At 44.7% G+C, this 25302-nt stretch overlaps 1 protein-coding gene across 4 annotated transcripts in view; it reads right to left on the bottom strand.

The window, feature by feature from the left end:
• Positions 1-2192: 2192 nt before the first annotated feature.
• Positions 2193-25302, bottom strand: part of ZNF592 (zinc finger protein 592) — a 44833-nt gene continuing 21723 nt past the window's right edge. For 3 of the 4 annotated variants that reach the window (XM_008565765.1, XM_008565774.1, XM_008565755.1), the window contains 8 exons: positions 18360-20598; positions 13951-14129; positions 6934-7110; positions 6498-6657; positions 6098-6385; positions 5766-5878; positions 5013-5148; positions 2193-3599 (listed from right to left, as the gene is read on the bottom strand). In XM_008565765.1, the coding sequence (XP_008563987.1) occupies positions 3096-3599; positions 5013-5148; positions 5766-5878; positions 6098-6385; positions 6498-6657; positions 6934-7110; positions 13951-14129; positions 18360-20579 (3777 nt within the window). In that variant the 5' untranslated portion in view covers positions 20580-20598 and the 3' untranslated portion in view covers positions 2193-3095. Of the gene's footprint in view, positions 3600-3741; positions 3910-5012; positions 5149-5765; positions 5879-6097; positions 6386-6497; positions 6658-6933; positions 7111-13950; positions 14130-18359; positions 20599-25302 lie in introns of those variants that run through there. The other variant, XM_008565784.1, reaches the window with a different exon arrangement.

Below are 25302 nucleotides of genomic sequence, written 5' to 3'. Positions count from 1 at the left end.
GATTGGGCAACCTTTTCTGGGAGGTCCCCCCAAAATCCCAGTGAGAATGAAAGGTCATAGAGACACTGCATGTGTCCTCCTTGGGGTGACAAGGCACAGATGGACTCAAAGAGAATCTGGCACTTGTGGGGCACCCCAACTGTATGGGAAATAGAAAAATGGACTTCCGGACGGCTGCAAAGCACTGACAAGCCGGCAGCCAGCCAAAGCAGGCTTGGTCACTAAGGCAGCACAGCAGTCAATAGGCTTGACTCAGCACCATCATTACAGGTGGCCCACCACATCACTTAACCTCACTGAGCCTCAGCTGTCTTCTCTTTAAAACAGAGAATAACTGTGAGATCTTTGTGAAGATTAAATGAGAGAATCACCAGAAAGTGTTTAGCAAGATGCTGGGCACATGAGCAGGGCCTAAAATGCCACTATCATCACTATTACTGAATAATGGATAGGTGTCCCGGGCCAATTCATAACTGACAATCAGCATCCAAGTCTAAACAGCAGACAAGGTGTGCTCTACCCTCCATGCCCTAAAGTCAAGTAAAGAATCCCCTACATTCATGTAGTATTTTATAAGCCAGAAAATGCTTCCAGAATCATGATCTCACAAAAGCCTGTGAAGCCAGTTGGATGGAAATTACTAGCTCTGTTTTGAAAGGGAGGAGCCAGTGAGGTTAGGGGTTTTGTTAAGAGCTGGTTAAGGGCAGAACCCAGGCCATGACCCAAGTTTGCCAGTAAGTGGCTTGCCATTCTTCCACCCCACACTTGTTCCCAGGGAGCAGAGATGTATCTGGGGTCAGCATGGATGGTCAAACCTGCAATTTCACCACCTCGTCTTTATCTGCTCGAGCTTTCATAGTTTCTGAGCGGAAGGGGGTTCAGCTATCCATTTCAAACCCTTCTATCAGCCTCCTCTAGAATCTGCTCTTGTGAATGGACCCGGGGTGCAGGGCTGGCTCCCTGCAATTGGAATTAGGAAAGGGACAACAGCTAAGTGCGGCTAGCTCTGGCTTTGCAGGCAGCTGGAAGTAGGCCTGGCTTGCCCTTGCTACCAGCTTGACAAGCAGGGAGGTGGTGGCCTTGCAGGGAAGAGCCATCATTAAAATGGCACAGACAGCCAGTCTCTCTCTGAAACTGAGGCAAACACTAACCTTTTCCATTGCTAGCATTTTCACTAAAAATTTGGCATTTGATAGAGGAAGAAATGTTTTGTTTTTTTTTTTCAATCTGGAAAAGGTCAGGCATATTTATCTGACTTAATTTATAATTGATATTCAATGCCTGCCTTGAAAGATCACCTCTCAGGACCCAGCCAGCACCCACTTCCCATCACTACACTAGATCCTGCTGGGTACAGCCCCATGCCACTGGGTACAGAGGTCAGAGGACACCTCTACACAGCTCGCTCCTAGTGTTTGGGGAGGCCACCAATTGAAAAGATAGCCCAGCCTCCCAAATCTAACCCCAATTCTGCCATATCTGAGTTCCCTGTGGCAGTGGCAATACCAAAGTCTCTTGACTACTACAAGAAACTACAGAATTCCTCCTCTCCACCTCTTTTCCCCCCTCATCAGTAAAGGGTTCCCTTACATTGAAAATCCATTTGTAAGAAAGATGGAGGTGACCAGAAAACTTTAATAGGCCATAAAGCCAATGCCACTAGGGCCGGCCCGGTGGCGCACTGCTATAGTGCGCCGCTTGGGAAGTGCGGCGGCGCTCCCGCCCGAGGGTTCGGATCCCACATACAGACCGGTTCCCGCTCACTGGCTGAGCGAGGCGTGGGAGCAACACCGAGGGTTGCAATCCCGTTGCCGGTCCCGGTCCGGTCCGGGGGCGACACTGAGGGTTGCGATCCGTTGCTGGACATGGAAAAAGACAAAAAGGAAAAAAAAAAAAAAAAAAAAAAAAAAAAAAAAAAAGCCAATGCCACTAGCCCAGGGGAAACCTTAGAGGTGACTCTTGACCGGTATTGAGATTCTCCCCTCACCCCTTCACAAGGTCTCCAAAGAACCAAGTCTGGGGCTCCTGGTTTCCTAATCACAAGCTCCAGAATTTAGAGAGGACCTTCCTTGGACAGTAGGAAGCACTGTTCTCCCTCAGAGATGGAACAAACAAGGGAAGTCTAGGAAGGACCCTAAGATAGAGCAGAGTAGGGCCAGGCTCCCTTGAAGAGGAATACAAGAGCCTACCTGCATGATAAGAAGATTTTTATTTGAAATATAGTCTGAGCAACATGAGTGTAGCCAAGAGGAGGAGGGGCTGGCCTACCTGGGGCATCAGCCTCTCTAATGGCACAGAAGAATACAAACATTCCAATGGCCGTGTGCTGCAAACCCCACTTGTCAGGAAGGGCAGAGCAGCAGCAGAACAAAGACCCACCCACAGCTCCTTCTGAAGGGAGTCTGGCTCTTGGCACCTGCCTGCCTGCCTGTGCCATACCTCCCACTCTCCCTGGGTTCCAAACAGAGGTGTGCTGCAGAAGTTTCTCCCACCCACAGAGACATGATAAGCCAGTGTGACAATTAGTTCTCCGGACTATTTTGGGGGAAAAGAATCAGAGAAGACAGGAAGGACAAGGTAACCAAGGGCCCTCGCCAACCCAGGCTGAGCAGAGCTCTCCCGGGGTGACTGTGTCAGCCCTCTTCATGCCCCTTCTTCTCAGGCTCTGAAGGCAGGAAGGAGAGCTGGTGCCTGTAGGCAAGCAGAGATCTGAGAAATTCCCCAGCTGAAGGCAGCAAGCGGGGAGCCTCCCAGAAGAGCACAGCTACTGAGGGGTTTCAAGCTAGGGTGACAGCATTGGGATTGGGCCTCATCAACAGCGTGGGGTGGGAAGGACACAGACAAGAGTTGGGGTACCAAGAAGCAGCACAAAGCCACAAATAACAGAAGCAAATTCAGAGCTGTGAAGATCCTGGGCGACCCCACATTTCCTGGGGCTGGGCAACACTCAACACTGGCAGCTCAGGGCAGATGCTGCTCTAGGGCACACCTGGCCACGCTCACACTGGGGCAAAGCCTTTTATTTCCCACGGTCCACACAGCAGGTGGAGGGCTCCATGGCACCTCCCTGACCACACACAGTGCAAAGCCTCCGGTCACACCTGAGGGGATAGTGCGTGACTGTCCTGGTCCTGAGAGGCCTGTGGTTGGCTCTGAGCGTCTTGGGCACCATCCTTCTCCTGGGCTGGGCCCAGTGATCTCCTCGCCTCTGGGTTAGCCAACAAAGGCTCGCCGGCATATTCTTCCAGTCCATTCTCTCTAGCATCCATGGACACCTCCTCCCCGGAACCCTCCTCTGGCTCTGCCGCCTCCTCCTCTTCCTCCTCCTCCTGGTCTCTCACCTTGTGGACAATGAAGAGGTGGCGGCTAAGGGAAGTGGCAGAGGTGTAGCACAAGCCACAGAGGAGACACTGGGCTGTGGAGCTGTCCATCTGGTGCTGAGGTATGTGGCTCTGAAACTCGAGCTCTGAGTCCGTGGCAAAGCTGCATTTTGCACACTGAAAAAGGGGCTTGTGCCTTTTGGTGGAAGAGCCAGTCGCACCATTGCCGGTGCCTGGAGCATCTCCTGCTCCGCTGACTGGTCTTTTCAGATGGTTCACCTGAAAGAGAGACAGTGTGAGCAGAGTCCAGGCCGAGCCCTGGACATGAGCCTCCAGACATGACTAGTACAGCCCAAGGACTCAAAGTAGACACCACCCAGACCCAGGTCACCCTAGCCCCGAATACTGGTTTAGGTTTGGTTTGTTTCACTTCTTTATTTGTTTTTTAATGTAACATATGCATGTGGTACAACATTACAGAGGTATAGAAAGGACATAGAGAAGATCAAGTTCCTCCTACCCCACTCCCCAAGCCTGCTTTCCAAAGAACACCCATTACTTGGGTTTTATGGCTCCTCTAAGAGATATCCTATGCATATATAAAAACAAAATGATTGTCTTTTACAAAATGATAGCATGCCATGCACAGTTTTCTTCACCCTGCTTATTTAACAACATATATTGGAGCTTGTCTCCATAGGAGCATGTACAGAGGCTTCATTCTTCTAACGGTGACACACTAACCCTTTGTGGGGATGAACAGTCCCCAGTGGCAGACATTTAGCTGAGCAGGATCTTTGTTACTGCATACAGTACTGCAGAGAACATCCCTGAACACACTTCTTTATGCCCAAGGCCAAAGATCTCAAGTTCTACAAGCAGAATTGCTGTATCAAAGGGTATGTGTATTTTGCGGGGAGGGGAGGATGTGCATTTTACTCATGGACAGATGTTGCCAAAAAAAAAACAATTGATACCCCAAAAAAGGCTTTTGCCAACCAGCACCACTCTCTTTTTTTTTTTTTTGGCGTCCCTTGGTGGGCACCAGCAATACCCTCTGAACAGCCAAGAAAGTTTCAAGAAAGCCCTGGAATTCAAAGCAGCTCTCAGAGCTTCCCAGATATGCCTGACCTCTCTATGGAGTACCCCCACCCTACCATGGGGTGAGAAGAGCTTACAGTGAGGAGGGGAAACCAGGTTGCTCCAGAAGTTCACCAGAAATAGGAATGGGGCATGGAACAGAAATGAGATCATGGGGCAAAGGGCCAGGACAGCAGGTTCTAGGCCTGTCTCTCCCCATAACTAATGAGGGGTGGGTGGGGAAAGTTACTGGGACAAGCAGTATCATCCTCATGCGACATGGCAGCCCCACCTGCCTCTGCCCCACAGGACTGCTGTGAGGCAGAAACAGGATGGTATGTATGAAAGTGCTCCAATGTCCACAGATCACAGTGCATCCCTAAGGAGGGGATCACAGTGACAGGGAAACAACAGTAAGAAAAGACTGATGGGCTGCCTTGTGGGTCTTGGCCCCTGTCCTCTACAGTGCTCAGGTGGGTCACACAGGACTAGAGAGTGACCCACATTGTGGGCAGTTGTCACCTGGTCACTCCATGGCCACAACTACAAATGGGCCCCCTGTGGCCTTCTTAATGCCCCTCCAGCTCCCTCCAGCAGGAAGCCCACACTCACCTGAGGGGAATGTCCACCCGGAGGTCTGCCTTTGGACGTCTGGCTCAAATCAGGGTTTCTGATACCATGCATAAGGCTGATGTGGCTCTCCAGGAGGGAGGGCCGAGGAAAACTGGGGCTGTCCTCTGTGCAATACCTACAAAAGTAGGTGAGATCCTCAGTTGCAGGCTCCCTCCATCCTCCTCACATAAAGACCAGGAGGAAGGAATCTATAGCAGGCAGACAGCTGTATCCTCAGGCTGGCTGGCTGGAGCTGGCTGCTCCCTGGAGATATCCAGCCAGAAAGCCAATCAGGGTGGCAGACAACAGCAAGTTAGAATAGTGAACTCTTGACTCCTGGCCCTTAGCTATGATCTCACACTGTATTCCCTGATACCACTGCCCAGAGGACCACGTGCTGGTCAGCATGAAACTGCTAGGGTACATCCCGAGGCACAGGCAGATGGTGTGGAAGCCTATTGGCCAGGAGGGTTCACATCATGTCCCCACCACTCCTCTTAAACTCAAACTCATGACTGACTGGCTGTGCAGCCAGGGCTAGAGAGTAAGATGGGGAGGGCTCAGGAGCTGTAAGGTTCTGGAAGCTGGTTTCTGACCTGCCCCTGACTTCTGACTTAGCTATGGTGTTTTTCCAGTTAGAAAATTGCTTGTGTTTTGCCTTAGACTCCTGATCTCACAGCAGAAAAAAAAGCCCCAAAGGTGCTAGAGTCTTTTGAACTTCAGGTCTCCTCACTTCCATCTCCAGGGACTCACCCACAAGTGTAGACCTTCTTTACTGTGTCGTGGTTGTTGCGGATGTGTTTGCGCAGGCTGCTGGGGGTGTGGAAGGACTGTTCGCATTGCCGACATGGGTACCGCTTCAATGTCTAAGGGAGGAGGTGACAAGACATGAAGCTTCAGAACCACAGCTCTGGATGCATGGTTCTTGTGGGCAGAAAGGAGGATGCCCCCAAGACCTCAAGATCTGTGATACCCCCATGCCCAAATCACCAGGAACCCTAAGGGGTCAGCTACAGAAGGGGGTTCTGATCCCACAGAAGTCCAGAGAATCTGGTACTGTACTATGACCATGTGGCTACACTTACCCGACCGTGGCTCTTTTTCATGTGGGACACATAGCTCTCCCGATCAGGAACCCACTCCTGGCACTCCTGGCAGGTCCAGCCAGTGTTCCTCAGCCGGGGCCTGGCTTCAGCTCTGCGATGGGCTTCAGGCCTGCCCCAGCGGCCAGAGGGCAGGGAGCTGCCCCGAGCAGCCACGTTAGTGGCTGGGGGCTCAGTGGGAACTCGAGAACCAGGGCGGCTTGAGGACGTGTCTGTTGAAGACTGGAGGCTTGACAGCTCGTCCACATTTCGGGGAACACCGTGGGTGCTCTGGGGATGGGGAGAGCGATTACTGACTGGGCAAGGGGAAAGATGCACAGAGTCAGACCCCTGGCCTGAAGTATGTGCCCTCCTCCCCAGCCTCCTCCCCAAGACATCCCACCTTGACATGTTGCATCAACTCCGGCTTCTGCACGAACAAGAGTGGGCACTCAGGGCACTTGAAGATGCCCACCTGCGTCTTGCTGACATTCTGGTAAAAATGCTGCTGAATGTGCCTCTTCTTGTTGAAGACCATTTCACAGGAGCACTTATAAATGAGCCTGATGAGACAAGCCCCAGGGCATGAAGTGGCCAAGGCTCTGCTGACAGAACCTCACAGTCCCTCCACCCCATCTTGGCTCTCTCTGAACCAGGGTCAAGTTGGGGAAAGCACTACACTGAGCCAATGTAGATACTTCCCTGCCTCAGAATGTCTTTAGACTAGACTCCAGGCACCTCTGCCACTAATCTTGGCTCCCCAGCCCTCCACCACCCCCTACAGCACTCAGGCCACTCCTCTGCCCCACAGGATCTACTGGCCCTGGAACTGCACTCACTGGGAGGGTCTGTGGGGCTGGGTAGGGTGCTGGGTGGTGCTATGGTCCGCTGTGCTGCTGGCAGTCTTGAAGGCCATGGGACAGAATGCACATTTGTGGAAAATCTGGCAATGTCGCTCTTGGATGTGACTTTTCAGCAAGGCCAAGGTCAGGTGGACGACACCACAGTGGATGCACCTGGACAACAGAGGTGGGATAGTGTGGGTAGGGCAGGAGGAATGTTAAGACCCAGAGGCAGTGCTAGAAGAGGAGAGAGGGCAGGAACGGAGTCATCTCGGGGACCCTTTCCCTCCCTCAAACACTCAAGTCTTCTAGCCTCCACACATACATTCTGAGAGCCTGCTTGCTGCAGTCTGGCACAATAGGGTCATTCCAGGCTCCCAAACCCAAGGCCGTGCCTGGTAGAGAAGGAGGAGAAACCCCAAACCTTCCCCCACTGGCCAGACCAAAAATCCCGAGCCCACCTGAGAAGTTAGCAGGAGTGGAGAAGGAGAATGGTTCAATAATGACAAACAGTATCAATTTAAGTGTGATATGACCACAGAAGTCCAAGGGGAATTTCAGAAGGAGACTGCAGAAAGCCTGTGCTTTCTCATAGGCTGGTATCTACAAGGAGGAATGGCCACCTAAACAAAATATACAGTCAGGAAATGCTATGCTCACCATAACAACTACATTAAAGGGGCCGGCCCGTGGCTCACTCAGTAGAGTGCGGTGCTGATAACACCAAGGCCCCGGGTTCGGATCCCACATAGGGATGGCTGGTTCGCTCACTGGGTGAGCGTGGTGCTAACACCAAGTCAAGGGTTAAGATCCCCTTACTGGTCACCTTTAAAAAAAAAAAAAAACAACTACATTAAAGCCCAGGAAGTAATACTTTAGAGCAGAGTTGTCCAATGAATTTGCTATGATGATGCAAATGTTCTATAGCTGTACTGTCCATGTGGCTATTTAAATTTAAATTAATAATATAAAATTAAAAGTTCAGTTACTTAGTTGCACTGGCCACATTTCAAGCGCTTAATAGCCACATGTGGCTGGTACCATTCTGGACCACACAGCTCTAAAGCATTGTAATGTCTTGTTGGTGGGACTATGAATAACTCTTTATTTCTTTTTCTCCCTACTAATTTGTATTTTCTGAGTTTTGTTTGGTAAGTGTATATTTCAGCTTCAAAATATCTCTCTATAAATACTGCTTTTCCTTTTTTCAATATCAGAGAGAGAGATGACCTTCGTCCATGCCAACCTGCATCCATTAAGGTTCTAGTTCCTCTCGTGTGTGTAGTGTTTCCTCCTGCCTCCCCTACACAAGAAAACACCTTCCCTGCTTCCTGCTATTTCCTTTAATCTTTCTTTTGTTGCAGTTTATCTGTCCCTATATCCTTGACATCCCAATAGGCATCAGAAGAGAGGTTGTTGCTTTACCAAAAGAACATGCTCACTTAAGAACTCTTTGACTCCTGAATTTTAACCTTCATTTTACTATATTAGCCCATTTTCTCAGTCCATATAAATCATGGATTTAATCAAGGACCACAGAATCCTGATCTATCCTTTTTCTTCCTTTGCATGTGTGTTGGGAGTGGGGGGAGATCACCTTTGCAAACTTAATTAGCAATGAGGAGCAGCCCACAGAACCAGAAAGCTGTTTGCAATTAACTCTGAAGAGCACTCATTACTAAATTTGTACATGCTTTAAATTAGAGTTTCTATACAAGCTACTTACTTACTTTTCTTTTTTCTTGTGCTAATAATTTCACATAGTGAAACCAACTTCTGGCACAGAGAAGTACTTCCATACCACAAGGTATTATCAGGAGAAAAAAATTAACATATTTCCAAAGTGGCCAAGTACACCTGATGTGTGTAAAGAATCTATTTAAGTGGCTGTATTAGTGCAGTTTGACCAAACTCCTACAGAACTAATATAAATACACTCTTCCCAAATGCCATTGAAAATCTATTTATCCAGTAGACATTCTCTGAGAAACCTCACTGAAAGCAGAGCACAAAGAAATAAAAAAGCACATGCAAAGTAGCCTCAGTGAAGGACTGAATCCAGGACTGAATCTACAAACAGATGAAAAAGTGTGCAAAAAAGAAATCCAAACAAATGACAAAACCCTTGGCCACATTTCTTTTTTAAGAGAAAAAGAGAAGGAACAGATAAGGAACAAACAATTATGAATTAATAATTCATATGCTGTAAAATAAGTGAAGTTTTAGAAAAGATAATAAAAAGCATAATACTTAACTTTGCTAATAATCACAAATAAGAAAATAATATTATTAAAACAGCCTAAACTTGCTTCCTTATAACATCACTGGCTACTCTCCTAATAATCAACAAAGAGCAGAATAATTTACAAAATTCTAATATATATGTATATATACATTTTACACAAAACACAAATTATAATGTGAAAGCTTTTTACATTGTCTTCAAAAAAAGCAAAAATAATACAAAACACAAAATAGTACTATAAAACTCTGCAGTAGCACTCAATGAAATAAAACATAGGTATCTTTTGAGAATTTACTAAAAAACATTGATACCCACAGAATGAGAGAAAATATTTGCAAATAACATATCTGACAAGAGATCTGTATCCAGAACATATAAAGAACTCTTACAACTCAATAATAAAATACAAATAATCCAATTAAAAAGTGGCCAAAGGGTCTGAATAGACATTTTGCCAACAAAGGTATACAAATGACCAATAAGCACATGAAAAGATGATCAATACCATTAACCATCAGGAAAATGTACCACAATAAAATACCACTTCACACCCACAAGGACGGTTACAATCAAAACATCAGACAATAACAATGTAAAAAGCTCTCACATCACAATGTTAGCAAGGATGTAGAGAAATCAAAACCTTCATAACCTGCTGGTTGGGAGTATAAAAATGGTGCAGCCACTATGGAAAATAGTCTGGCAGTTCCTCAAATAGGTAAGTACAGACTTACTATTTGACCCAGAGATTCCACTCCTAGATATACACCCAAAAGAACTGAAAACATATGTGTACACCATAACTTGTACACGAATATGCATTATCATTATTCATAATAGCCAAAAGATGGAAACAATCCCAATGCCCATTGACTGATGAATGGATAAATAAAATGTAGTATATATCCATACAATAGAATATCATTCAGTCATAAAAAAGGAATAAAATACAGTCATCCCTCCGTATCCATGAGGGATTGGTTCTAGGACCTCCTTGTGGATACCAAAATCCACAGATGCTCAAGCCCCAGATATAACATGGCATAGTATTTGCATATAACCTATGCACATCCTCCTATATACTTTAAATCATCTCTTTTTTTTTTTTGTCCTTTTTGAGACCGGCTGCACCGCGCTCAGCCAGTGAGCATACCGGTCATCCCTATATAGGATCCGAACCCACGGCGGGAGCGCTGCTGCGCTCCCAGCGCCGCACTCTCCCAAGTGCGCCACGGGCTTGGCCCTTTAAATCATCTCTTTTTTTTTTTTGTCCTTTTTGAGACCGGCTGCACCGCGCTCAGCCAGTGAGCATACCGGTCATCCCTATATAGGATCCGAACCCACGGCGGGAGCGCTGCTGCGCTCCCAGCGCCGCACTCTCCCAAGTGCGCCACGGGCTTGGCCCTTTAAATCATCTCTAAATTACTTATAATACCTAACACAATGTAAATACCATGTAAACAGTTGTTATACTGTATCGTTCAGGGAATAATGACAAGGAAAAAAAGTCTGTCCATGTACAGTTGCAATTTTTTTTCCCAAACAGTTTTTTTGGGCAGCTGACCAGTACAGAGGTCAAACCGTGCAACTCCACTGATGAGGGACCCAGTGATAAGGAGGGCCAACTGTACTGATAAATGCTCCAATGTGGGTGAACCTTGGGAACATTATGCTGAGACCACATATTATATGACTCCAGCTAAACGAAACGTCCAGAAGAGGTAAATCTATGAGACAGAAAGTAAATGAGTGGTTGCCTACGGCTGCAGCGATGAGAGGATTGGCAGAAATAGGGTTTCTTTCGGATGATGAAAATGTTCTACAATTGTTTGTGGTGATTCTACAACTCTGTGAATATACTAAGAACCACTGAAATGTATACTTTAAATGGGTGAATTGTATGGTATGTAAATCATACCTCAACAAAACCACAAAAAGGCAGTAGTTGAGGATCTTGAGTGGAATGAACACTGTAGTAATGTGTATGTTTTCTGAGTTCAACCATAGATTATTGAAGATTTTAATGTCACTATTTTCAAGAATCTCTATAGCCAAATCACAATACTTTACGTTTGGTATTCCTTAAAAAAGGTTTGATAAATAGAATTGCTTTTGAGATACTATATTTCTTTTTACTCTTACAGAACAAAATAATATAAAATACTCAATTAAAAAACAACAACAAAAAAGCTATTAATCCATCTGTGAGATTAAAAACTTCTTGGACTCAGGATTCAAAGATAAATATTTAAGTGTTGATTATATTGCTATTGAATTGGATTTGACCTTAGAACAAGCAGTACAGACTTATGTCAAAGTTAGAAAAGTATTTTTAAATGTTATGGGATACTATAAAAAACACACGTTCGGGTGTTTAGTTTAAAATGTAGCCTGGGGGCCGGCCCGGTGGCGCACTGGATAAGTGCGCCCCTTCCGCTTGGGAAGCGCAGCGGCGCTCCCGCCCGAGGGTTCGGATCCCACATACAGACCGGTTCCCGCTCACTGGCTGAGCGAGGCGCGGGAGCAACACCAAGGGTTGTGATCCGTTGCCGGACACGGAAAAAGACAAAATAAATAAATAAATAAATAAATAAATAAATAAATAAATAAATAAATAAATAAATAAATAAATAAATAAATAAATAAATAAATAAATAAATAAATAAATAAATAAATAAATAAATAAATAAATAAATAAATAAATAAATAAATAAATAAATAAATAAATAAATAAATAAATAAATAAATAAATAAATAAATAAATAAATAAATAAATAAATAAATAAATAAATAAATAAATAAATAAATAAATAAATAAATAAATAAATAAATAAATAAATAAATAAATAAATAAATAAATAAATAAATAAATAAATAAATAAATAAATAAATAAATAAATAAATAAATAAATAAATAAATAAATAAATAAATAAATAAATAAATAAATAAATAAATAAATAAATAAATAAATAAATAAATAAATAAATAAATAAATAAATAAATAAATAAATAAATAAATAAATAAATAAATAAATAAATAAATAAATAAATAAATAAATAATAAATAAATAAATAATAAATGAATAAATAAATGAATAAATAAATGAATAAATAAATAAATAAATAAAATGTAGCCTGGGATGCTGCCAAGCAATGCTTTTCTGCAACATGGTGGTAAGGGCTTTGTATAACTCTGTTTCTGGTTTGTCTTGCTTCTCATGCAGTTTAGATTCATCATCCTCCATAATATGTACAAGAAATCAGTCCACATTAGGCAGTGTTTATAACAAGACAGTAACCCCTCCCCAGCCCTCTCTCCCCTACATAAGCTATCATCAGATCCTGATGTTTCCACTTCCTAAACCCCTCTCAAACCTTCTCTCCATCCGAATTGCCATGCCTTAGCTGAAGCCCTCAGCGTCTCATCTGGACCATCACACTTGCCTCACAAGCAGTCTCTAGTTTCTCCCCTTGCTAATCTATTTGTCAGTTCCCCAGAATGATCTTTCTAAAACACAGACGAGATAGATCACTGCCTGCTGCAAATCTTTCCATAGCTCCTCACTGTCCACTGGATAAAGTCCAAATGTCTGCCAAGGAGTACAAGACCTTGAACGGCCTGGCCTCTGCCAACTCTCTAGTCTCATTTCTCACCACTCCCCTACTTCATTCTGATGCACCTGTATACAACCGCTTGTCATTCCTGTAAACCCCTTTTGTGTATGCGGGCATCCTTGCCCATACCCTTGCTGGAGTTATAATTAGTTGTGTTCAAATGTTTGTAACCTACCAGACTGAAGCCCCCTTGAAGGCAAGGGCTGTCCCTTAATCATCTTTGTATCCTTAGTGTCTGGCAGAATGCTAAAGACAAGAATATGTACACACACAAAAAATTAAATGAACTAAGTCAGAAAATGTTTAATTGCCAAAGAGCATAAAACTTTACTAAATTTGGTAAAAATTAATTTTCAGAAGTGAAAATAATAAAGCAGAAACTCCCAAATGTAGTAAATCAGTAAAGGAGGCCTAACTGGGCCAATGTAAAAATTACAGATCAATGAGTTTAAGAGGGAGTTTTCTCCTCCAAGTTGATCTTTTTCCTGAAAATGACTTCTCGCTTATATGTTTGACACAATGGAGGAGATTCAGTCTAAAATAAGAGTTTTCTTGGTTTTACTATGAGGTTATTTTTTTCCATTCTCAGGTTTTGACTGTTTCTCAAAAACTAACAAAAATGAAGATACCAGAGCCTTTTGAGTTTGATGTCTTACAGCCCCTTTTGTTAACAAAAACTGAGAACATTTCAAAGTACTGCAATTAGTAAATTTATTATTGAAAGAGTACTTCAAATTTAAATGCCAAATACAGTAACTTTGTGAGCAAATTTAATTTGTATACTTTTAAAAACCAAACTGACAAAGCAACTGTTACACGAGTTAAAAAGTTCATGGAAAAATAGAATTAAAAGAGAATACGAATCTTTCCATGAACTTTTTGAAGTACCCCTGTAAATATTCTAATCTCCCCAAATCCTTTCCCTTCAAAGCTATTTTTTAATATTTACTTTTCAAAACTCCTTATTCTTCTCCCCTTGCTCTTCCTGCCCTCTACAAAATAAAAATGTCTATCCATATACCAACCCACATTCTTGTTCTATTAGGCTGGAACCCAGGCCTCTTAAAACCAAATCTCAGACTAAACGAGTTCTGGCCTAGGAAAAGGACCAGCCATCAGGCATTACCAAGACATCGAGCCAGGCAGCACCCACCTGTAGCCCACCTTGCGGGCATAGTGAAGGCAATTCTCCTTTACGTGGGTCTGGAAATAGGCAGAGCGACAGAGGACCCCACACTCTGGGCAGCAGTAGGGGGACTTGTGTGCATGAATCCGCTGGTGGGCACAGAAACTGCACTGGTTGGGCAGCAGCATTTGGCATACCTGGCAAGTCTAGGAAAGAACACCAAGAAAGCAGATCATGCAGGTGCCACAGGCCTGTGGCTCTCCAGTCAGAGCTGTCTGGCTTTCCTAGGCCATGGGCCAGAATGGCTCCCTTCCCCAACCACTCTCTCTACCAACTCTCCTAGGACACTTGTGACACCTCCAGACCTCATTAAAAGTGTTAATACTAACCAAGCAAGCGTTGCCTGCCACCTTATTACTCAGAGACACACCTGACCTTATTAATCACACCTGACCCTATTTTCCCTATTTACCTCTAGTACTATTAAGTGTTCCTTTCCTGTGGCTTAGCAGAAGACCACCTTTTCCTTTCCAGAGGCCTAAGGCAATTCTTGAATTCTAGGACCTCACTGCACTGCCAGACCCACCAGGGCCTCTGTCGCAGCTCAGCAGAGGCAGTTCCCGGGTCCTGCCCCTACCCACCCCAACAATGGCCTGGTGGAGACCGGCTCACGACCTCCAGTGAGGTGGTTCAGTGACTTCCAAAGCAGACCCAAGCCCACCCTGATTGGTACTCACAAGGCCCCCAATACAGACTGAATGGTCTTGCTAGTTTCCATTTTCCCTGCCCTATTTGCCCATTCTGGGAGGTGACCTGAGCCATAGCTTACTAAATATACCCACTGATAAGGGCAGATCAGGCAGCAGCTCCTTTGTTCCTAGCCCCAGAATAAAATCAGGGGAAGACAGGTCCTACAGACTCACTAGACAGAGCTCAGACAGCCCAGAGGGGGAAAGCAAAAGATTGAGCTGTTGCATCCTGGAAAAGCCCTTCCTAACTTCTTAGTAAAGAGGGGACACCTGCACTATTCAGAGAGGGCCATGGACCTGGGGTCAGAGGAGTTGCTCAGAGGGACAAATGTTTTAATCAGCAAAATCCAGAATGTGGGGCTTCTACAGGATTTTTTCAACAAATTGCAGGGGTAAAAAAGGAACTAATAAAAGAGATTTGATAGATATTTCCAAATAGCTGTAATGTACAGACCCTATTTGGTTCCTGATTTGAAGAAGCACGTATAAAAATAAATGAGAAAATCAGAGATATTTGAACAGTAACTTAATGATAACATGAGTATTAGTACATTTGACACTTGATATTAAGACTTGACAAAAAATTATTAATTTTTAGATGTGATATGTTCATTTTTTTTTTTAAACCTTCATCTTTTAGAGATACGTACTGACATATTTACAGATATGATGATGCTGGGATTTGTTAAAAAATAATCCATCCACTGGGGTAGAGCAGTGGGTAAAAAAAGATATGAAACAAGGTGGGCCATGAGTTGACAATTATCAACGAAGGTTCATTATACCATTCTTTCCACTTTTGTGTATGTTTGGGACATTCCATAATAAAAAAAAAAAAAATTCTTTTTTTTGAAGTATCTACGTTAGGTGCAGAACAGTATATACAGTGTACTACCTTTTATGTAAAAGAGGAAATAACACACACACACATACTCGCGTGCGTGCGAGGGGTCTTCAAAAAGTTCATGGAAGGATTCGTATTATCTTTTAATTCCATTTTTCCATGAACTTTTTGAAGTACTCTCATATTTGTAGAAAAGGAACAATGGAGGAATAAATAAAAAATTAATAAAAATGATTACCTATGGGGAAAGAACAAGGTGAAAAGGACAGGGATGGAAGCAAGACTTCTCCAAATGTAACTTGTTACAGTTTCAACTTTGGAATCACATAAATGTTTTAGATCATTGAAAAATAACAATAAGATAAAACTAAAATAAACAGAAGACTCCCTAAATACTGAAAATCAGAAACAACTCATCTAAATATATATCAAGTTGGTGACATAACCATATAGAGAAAAAAATTATCCCTGGTGACCTTAAAACACAGGATGTTCGCTGTATATAAATTCTTAGTGTATTTGTTCTTCAATTAGTCAACGGCATGAAAAAAAGGGGGTCTGGTGGGGTGGAGCAGGAGGTGGTACTATTACAGATTTGAGTGACTGAAGAGATATAACAAACAAATGTAATGTGTGGTCAATGTCTAGATCCTGACTCAAAATAAATCCAACTGGGAAAATTTGCATATGATCTTGTATTAGGTAATATTAAGGAATTGTTAACTTTGTTAGGTGTGATAATGACAATAAAGTTAAATAAAAGCTTAAAAACAAGAAAAAATAATCCCTCTGTGTTGCCATCCTGCCCCAACAAGATGGCTTGGAATGCAAGGGGAAGGGTGAGAAGAGGGAGGCATATTTGGTTCAGGGGCAGACTCCCAAGAAGACGAAGGAAGGCCCAAACACACTGTCCCCATGGTCCCTGCTCTGCTATGAAGCCCAACCCCACCCCATCTGTCCACCCCCTGCCCTGGACACATGGCCTGAAGCCTGGGTACTGTCGAGGAGAAACAAAAGCCCAACAGCCATGAAGACTAGTTTTTGATCCCAGAGCTCAAACCTTACCCTTTTTCCCTGAGACACAGAGGCCACATTTAGTGGCAGAAGATTTTAGGAGGGATTCAAGCCAGGCTGAAAGAAGCCTGACAGCCTTCTTGAGCACTCCTCCCTTGCTGTCTGTGGGGGTGGACTTGTCTAACTCTCACTAGAGAACGACACAGAGAAGATGTAGGATAAGGGTGCCAGCCTGAGATCCTACACCCAGACCTCTGCATACTCAGATTTTAGAAGATAGGTAAGGAGCAGTGTAAAAAAACCACAGGCCCAGGTATCAGACCTCCACTGCCAAGGGTCCTTATCACATGACTCAGAAAAAGTAATCTTGGTCCAACTCAACCATGCCCAGCAAGAACACTGAAGCCCCCAGGGAAGGGGTCCGGGTAACCACACTCCATCTGACTCATCAGAAGGAAAATGCAAACTGAAACAGAGAGAAGGTAAAGATGTAAGGCCCTAAAGTGACCCTATGGTACCGCCTGGTGCCTTTCAGGAGCTGGGTCCTCTTCAGAAGCCCAGCAGGCCAACCAAATTTCTACCCCAACATTCCAAAAGCCACCCTCACGCCCAACAACTAACTCCCTGTTCCTCAGGCCCTTTCTGTACTTTCATAGACCTACACCTGCAGCACCCTTGACACTCCCCCTCCTCCAAACTCATACTTGCAGGCCCCACCTTCCCTATGTGTGGAGTCACCAAAAATTAATTCCTCTGGGGTATTCTGTGCAACTAGGTTTATAACCCTGTTTTAGCCCCTGTCGTACACTGTAGCTGTTTGGTTGCTGACCCCTGCCCTTGCTGAGCCACTGGAGCTCCTGGAGGAAGGTGCAACTCCTTCCTGCTGGCATCCCCCACTGAACGCAGAGTCCCAATGCACAGTGGGCCCTTGGAAAACGTATGCAAAGCTCATCAACTGAAGTACAAACAGCTGTTTTGCTTTCCTCCCAGGCCCCTGTAGCCCTGACTCAGGAAGGCACTGTGAGGGGTGGGCGTGGCTACAGCATGAGGAGAATCACCTTCTGGAGACATACCTGGAGGCCTCCTCCTTCACGGGACCTGCTCAACACAGATAGCCACCTACACAGAGGGTGCCAAAGGGTACAGCACAGATCTCATCAAGCATAACTAAGAATGAGAACAAGCAGATAAGCATGGTTGCTTTCTGGGAGTGATGATAAAATGAATGAAAGGAGGCCCCAAAAGCCTCTGCCACAGATACCACCTGTCTGTCTACTCTCCTTCCTGCCACCTAAGCCCTGCCACTGGACCTACTGCAGTTTCCCCAAAGGGACTCTGCAAAAACAGCTGTGTCCACTGCAGGACAGAACAACTTATTAAACACACAGTTCTTAAAAGAACACACTGAGGCGAAGGAGCAGTGACTCAAGTACTTTTGCCCCCAAGTTCTTTGGACACATGCCAAGCCTGTGCTGACATCCATCAGAGACCAGAAGGAGATCATCCAGTAGAGACTTATCCCAGACCCGACAATGGAGCAACCGCCTGCTGGAGTGGGAGTTGAGTGGAACATGGGGCATGTCCATAAAATACAGCTGCTAAATCTTCGGGGTCTCCCCTCAGTTATGGGCAGGCCACCTCTCCCAATAAACATCAAGCAAGTTTCTTTCGGGCATCAAACCTAACTTGGTGGCAAGCAAGATCACCTCTTCTCAGTCCCATAAGATCCCATCACTGCCCCTACATCAATGAGCTTTTCCCTCTGTGCCTGATCATGGAACCCCTGTGAGCCAGGGGCCTGACACCCATCACAGTGAGGGCCTGCTTACCAGCCCCTCGGTTTCCTCTGTCGTCCTCTGGAAATGAGCAGCAAGGACCATGTAGTCCCGCATCTGCTTGTGACATTCAAGACACTTGACTGCGTACCGGATGAGCCTCACAGGGTCTGGGTAGAGCGGCAAGGCTGGAGGAGGGGGGCTAGCACTGCCCGAAGTGAGGATATGTTTTGGGGAGGATGAGGGGGCCGGGATTGCTGGTGCCACGGAGTTCACTGGGGCCGACACGAACATTTGGTCAGCAGAGATGGGCTTCACGAGCAGCTGAGAACACTGCATGATGAGCCCCTTGCTCTTGTGGTCGCGGGCGTGCCGGAGCAGGCTGCACTTGTTGAAAAAGAGCAGTGTCTTAGAGCACAGCGTGCACAGCACCTCAATGTGGACACTCCGACGGCCATAGTGCTGGCTCAAGCTCTTCTCTAAGGCAAACGCATCTCCACACTCCAGGCAGCAGTACCCACTGGCCGGCACGTGGATCCTGCTGTCCGCAGGGGGGCTGAGATTTGGCGCATAGAGGGGCACAGGGTTAGAGCTGTGGAGGACCTTGTTGAAGACCTCCACAATCAGTGGGGCTGCCTTTTTCACCTGGTGGACCAGGGGCACTGACATCTGTGTAAGCTGTGTCTGGCTCCGTCTCTGCGCTGAGGACTTGGCTGTCACGGATGCAGCAACACTATGGGGGACCAAGTTCAGATTGGCCAGGTGCACCGCTTTGGGCAGAAGGTTGGCAGGGGCTAGGGTGGATGCCTGAAGTGCTGTGCCCTGTTGCTTCTTACCCGTCTGCGAGCCCGAGGCAGCTCCCTTTGGGACCTGGGGCCCAGAGCTGCAGCAGGGAGATGAAGAGTCACTGGCCTTTGTTATGCTCTCGTCCTCTTTCCTGTCACCCTGGGGGCTCCCTGAATTTGTGCCTGCCTGAGGAAAGTGCTCCTCCACAGGCACCTCGTCCCCTGGCACCTCACTTGGAGCCTCAGCAATGGCACTCCCTAGAGGTGAACCAACAGGGGACTTACTCGGATCATCAGGGTCTGGCAATATCCTCGTGACGGTCCGTTTGATTTCCCCCGATGACGTCTTAATGGTTTTGATTCTGACTTTGGGAATTGCTGGTGGGGAGCTGGCAGCCACAGAAGGGGAGCCTCTGCTGCTGCTATCACTGCAGATGCTCCGAGGGCTGTCTGATGGCTTAATACTTTTTCTAGTGGCCTCCAGAGGGCTCCTGGGACTCTTTGGTGACTTGGGCATTTTGGGACTGCCTTTAGAACCCTCTTTAGTAGGCCCTGAAGGATCCTTTGTGTAGCCATGCTGATCCTCCTTGGTGACACTGGCCACTCTTTTGGCCTGCAGGGCCACCAAGGCTGCAACACAAGAGGACAGCTTGGAATGAGCTGGCTTAAGACGCTGCCTAGGGGGGACTGATGAGCAGGTACCAAGCTCGCGGGCAAGCCCCTTGGGCTCTCTGATACTATTGCTAGGGTGGCTTTTGAACTCCAAAGCTTCCCCAAAGAATCGACTGGCATCCAGCTCTTTGTGAGGCTCCACTGCCTTCTGCTCACCTCGCTCGTGCTCCTGCTGGCTCTCCAAGGACAAGGGTTCTGGCTTGGGTTCTTTCTTACAAAATTGATCAAACATATGCAGCTCCGGGACTGGAAACTTAGCTAGAGCCTCCAGGACTGGACCCCCCACAGTTCCGCACCCAGGAGGGGGTGGGAAATAACTGTCAGAGTGCTTGGGCTTTATCCCAAACCTGTTATCTTTGATGGGATCCTCAGGTTCTGGGCTGGAGACTGGACTGAACTGGTTGAAGGTGGGTAATGGCTCTGACTTGGGAGGTTCCATCTTGCCAGGGAAACTCCTGGCACTGTCTCCATTCATGAAAGTGGAATCAAACTTCCCACAGTTGTGGGGATCTGGAGGCAGGTCTGAGCCCCGGAATCCATTGTGTAGGAGACTGGGAGCAATGTGGTCTTTTTCCGCTTCAAACGACTCCTGGCGGCTGGTGTTCTTGACAATGACACTCACAGCCGGCACATCTGGGGCTGATCCTGAGTGAGACAAAGCCACACTCTCATCCATACACATGCCTGGAGGTTTTAGGGGACTCTCATTCTCCTCACTAGGCGTCTGGATAGCCTCTTTGGCATCAAGGCTGGTGGGGTCTGGGATGTCAAAGGCAGCCAGAAGGTCATCAAAATCAGGCGTTTTCATATCCCCCATGGCTGGATGCTGGCAAGGGCTATAACAGAAACGGAGAACAGAATCAGTGATCACCAGGGTCCCACTGGACTCTGCCCTGCATCATCTTCATTGCACACCCATCACACTAATGCACACATGCAGCTGGCATACCCACAGAACTATGCTAGTATGTGCTACTACTGTAGGAAGTCACACACCTGAGTTTTACCCCAACAGGTTTCAAAAATGCTGGAGAGGTGGAAGAAGGGGTGGAAATAGAAGTTTACATGCAGTGACAAGCCTGCTTGGCAGGTCTTAAACCTCCATACCTGCAAATTCCTGACTGGCTGCATAACCAAAAAGAGGGTACACTCCTTCCACACTCTTTCAATTTCTCAGGGAACATCATTGCTCCATGACCAAATATGCTAGCAAAACACCAACCACTCAGCCTTCCCTCCCCTTTCTTTTTTTAAAAAAGGCATGGTTCAGTACTGCCTTCCTTTAGAAAACTAATGATCCACACATGAGACTTGTCTATAACTTCCTCTGCTAATTTACTCTAAGTAATTAACCACTAACTTTACAATTTGTGGTTTTTTGCTGCAAGAATTCAATCAAATCCCAAATAATTTATTGCCAGGATTTGTGTTGTCTCATGAATAAACTCTAGAAAATTAGGGGTTTTTTCCCCTAGGTTTTTTTTTCCCTCCTCTGTTCAGCAGACACACTTGATTCCTTGATTTTCACCCTGAAATTGCCAAAGGTTGGTGAAATGGACCATTAAACCTAAGAAGCAAGATGACTCTCAAGGAATCATAGTTATCAAATGGGCCAGGTAACAGTTTTGGGGAAGCATAAATTCTATCTTAAATTAATACACAAAAAATAGAGTAACAATTCTATTTTAACTTAATGCACCCATTCCCTTCATGATCTGGAGAAGAAGAGCTACAGAACTATTGCGACAGAGGAAACTCAAGGCCCTAGAAACAGGTCTTCCATTGAGAAATTACCATAACACTCACACTTAGATGAAATATAAAACTGGCTGGCTCAAACCTGTTAGAGGAAAGAAGGAAAACTTCACCATTTCCCTTGTTCAGCCCTTAAATCCTGCATTTGCTTCAGCTTCCCAGGGCCTTACTGGTTTACATATTTCTTATACTATGTTTACACTGAAAACGTTTCTGGATGCGGCTGACACAACTATTTTACTAAGCAGTATGACAGCTGCACAGACCCAGATAAATGGCAAATCCTTGGGTCCAGGAATGCCGCTTCCAGAAACTTATCCTAAGAACAAAAATTTCTAAAAGCTATATGCAAAACTGTATGCTACAGCATTATTAAAACAGCACAAAAGAAACAAATACACAAAAAGAATCTAAATGTCCAAGAACAGGGAAAGGTTAAATGCTTCATTAAAAATTCTGATTACGAAATCTACATAGCAATATGGAAAATTACTTGTTAAGTTAAAAAATGACCTACACAAAAATGTTGTCAGACTACAGTTACAACAATGCAAAACTAAGTATGCATTTGAGCCAGAATTAAATGAAAAACAAGAATAATTATGCAGAGTGGCGGGATTATTGATGGGTTAGTTTTTTCAAAACTTTTCTGGGGGCCTGACAGATTGCTTTAATAATTTTTTTTTTTTCCTTTTTGTCTTTTTTCGTGTCCGGCAACGGACCGCAACCCTCAGTGTCGTGCCCGGACCGGACAGGGACCGGCAACGGGATCGCAACCCTTGGTGCTGCGCCCGCCCCTCGCTCAGCCAGTGAGCGGGAACCGGTCTGTATGTGGGATCCGAACCCTCGGCGGGAGCGCTGCCACGCTCCCAAGCGGCGCACTGTAGCAGTGCGCCACCGGGCCGGCCCCTTTAATAATTTTTAAAAGGGAAAATAAAGCAGAAAATCTCTTAGTACCACAAGGGGAGCAGGTGGCATGGCAGAGGCATATCTCTTACCACCCCATGAGATCAACAGGTTTGCAGGTTTGGTTTCTTGCCCCCCCAACATCCCCCAGCAAAACATATCTGCCTGCTTAAGAGTTCTCACAGAAAATGAAGAAAACACACCACCCCCCTTCCTATTGGGAAAATACCTAATTATAGTAGGTATTAATAAGGTGAAATACCAATTATCTAAACATGGGTTGGCAGAATACCTCACTGGAATGAGATGTAAAGTTTTCGAACAAAGCAAATGATTAGCTCCTGGAATAGATAGTGTTGGAGCCCATAAAGAAAGGGAAAATACTGGAAATCACTGAAAGCATTGGGCATCCCAATACCAAGCAGACTACTATGCAGGATGATCATAACTATGAGGAAACACCTGCATGTTATTTGCTTTATAAGCTTATTCCTCTTCCTTCCTTTTTTTTTTTTTTTTTAATGTCTAGGGAAAAAAGATTGAGAAGGGCAGAATTGATTGGTCCTTTTAAGGAGCTGAGAAAAGCATGTGGGAGAGGAAGGGGAGTAGTTGGTGGTATGTACGAGGACTGGCTGAGAGCCCGCTATTGCCTAATACAAAGTTGCAGGGGCTTGAAGCAGAGAGCTATTACATCAAAAGAAAGTAAGGTTCTCCTCACAGAGAAAGTTCAAGGACTGGCTGAGAATGGTCAAAGGTAAAGTATTTCTTTTGCTAGAAAATCAGAGCTAATAAGTGGTGTGGCAGCTCAACATAAGCAGCAAGAAAAACCTTTATAAGGATTTTAAATACCAAAGCTGAAGCCTTTAAAAGGCAAAGATCACACCCTGTTTTCTATTTAGCCCTGGTAAGGAAAACCGAATACTAAAAGGAATATTTGTAACATATAGTTACTATCACTAATATTTAATTAATAAACAAAAAGCCCTTACAAAGTAATAAGTAAAAGATAAGCAACCCATTAGAAAAACGAGCCATGGTGATGAGCCGACCATCAAAAGAAGAAACATAAATGGACAACTAATATATAAAAAGTTGTAACCTCCCAAGAAATTAGAGAAATATAAATTAAAATAATAAGAATCATTTTTTGGCTTATCAAATTGACCAAGATTTTTAAAAAGTGACACTCCCCAGTGTTGACAGAGATGTGGCAAAGCAAGTATTCTAAAGGTAGTATAAATGATATAACCTGTCTAAAGAGCAATTTAGCAATGCATACACAAAGCCCAATAATTCTGCTTCCAGAAATTTATCCTAAGGAAATAGAGATGCACAGGACCAAGAAAATCATTACGGAATTATTTTTAAAAGTTATTTGTAACAAAAAATGAGATACAACCTAAAGATCCAACAATAGGAAATTGATTCAATTAAATTATGATATATTCATAACTAAATACTAGGTATCATTATAAATTATATTATAGAACAATATTTAAGGCTATGAGAAATGCTCCTGATATAAAATGTGGGTAAAAAAGGATACCGAAGTGTATATACAGTACAATCTCTATTTAAAACAAAATTTAGTAGTTAGCTCAGTTGGTTAGAGCATAGTGTTATAACACCAAGGTCAAGGGTTCAGATCCCCATACCAGCCAGCTGCCAAAAAAAATTTTTTTTAAATGTATATATATATATATATTTTTTTTTTTTTTTCTCCTTTTTTGTCTTTTTTACTGACCGGTAATGGGATCGCAACCCTCAGTGTCGCGCCTGTACCGGGGACCGGCAACGGGATCGCAACCCTCGGTGTTGCGCCCGCACCGCGCTCAGCCAGTGAGCAGCAACCGGTCTCCACATGGGATCCGAACCCTCGGCGGGAGCGCCACCACACTCCCAAGCGGCGCACTCTCCAGTGCACCACCGGGCCAGCCCTAAATGTATATTTTTTATGAAAAAGGCTAGAAGGATACTCCCAAATGTCAAAAGTATTTCAACAGATGATGGAATTGTTTTTTCTTTTGTTTATTTTCATTTTCAAATTATTCAAACTATTTCAAATTATATTACTTATGTAATTTTATTAAGTTATATTTTTAATATACAAAAAGGAGAAACTAGGGCTGGCCGGTTGGCCCAGTTGGTTAGAGATCAGCCCTGTAACAACAAAAAGAAGAAACTAGGTAGGCCAAAAAATTTGAGGAGCTCCTTACACACAGGACTCAAAATCACTAATAAAAAATTCTTAAAGCACATCTGGCATGACTCAGAAGGGAAATGCTAGCAAGGAAATCAATGGAGTAACTTAATTAAAATAAAAAGCATAGTCAAAATAGAAAGCTTCAGCATATACCAATGTCTGCAAACTGTTGGAAGCAGCAAGCCACAGGTGGGAAGAGCAAACCAGAGGCAGCAGCCTACCTTGCCCAGAGGCAGCGACTAGGGGCCCAGAGCCATGTCCACGGACACCAGCCTAGGAACCATGGCTCAGCTTGCAGAGCATTTGGTAGAAGCTCAACATGAAGCATCTGAACAAGCTAGATACAGGCCCGGAGGGCTCACTGAGTGATCTAGAGTGGCCTAGTCAACAGGCAAGGGCAGGGTTGCTCGTTCTCTGTGGTCTAGGCTGAGAGCAAATTGCACTCAAAGGTGAGATGGTGGAACTACACAACAAAATGTACAACTCCCTTGGGGGTAAAGAACAACTCCAAGACTGGCACTGACACTATCCTCTCTCTCAGGATAAGTTTCTACTCCAGGGAAGACATAGAAACTTTAAAAAAATAATTGCCCTTGTTTATTACAGGGTTTACTAGTTTGCCCAGGAAATTTTACCAAACCCTTAAGGAAACCTATCAACTGGGGGGGGGGGGGGG

This window comes from Galeopterus variegatus, unplaced genomic scaffold, assembly GCF_000696425.1.
Source record: "Galeopterus variegatus unplaced genomic scaffold, G_variegatus-3.0.2 Scaffold14, whole genome shotgun sequence".
Taxonomy (NCBI): Eukaryota; Metazoa; Chordata; class Mammalia; order Dermoptera; family Cynocephalidae; genus Galeopterus; species Galeopterus variegatus.
Note: the sequence above shows the minus strand (reverse complement) of the source record. Positions and strands in the feature narration are given on the sequence as shown.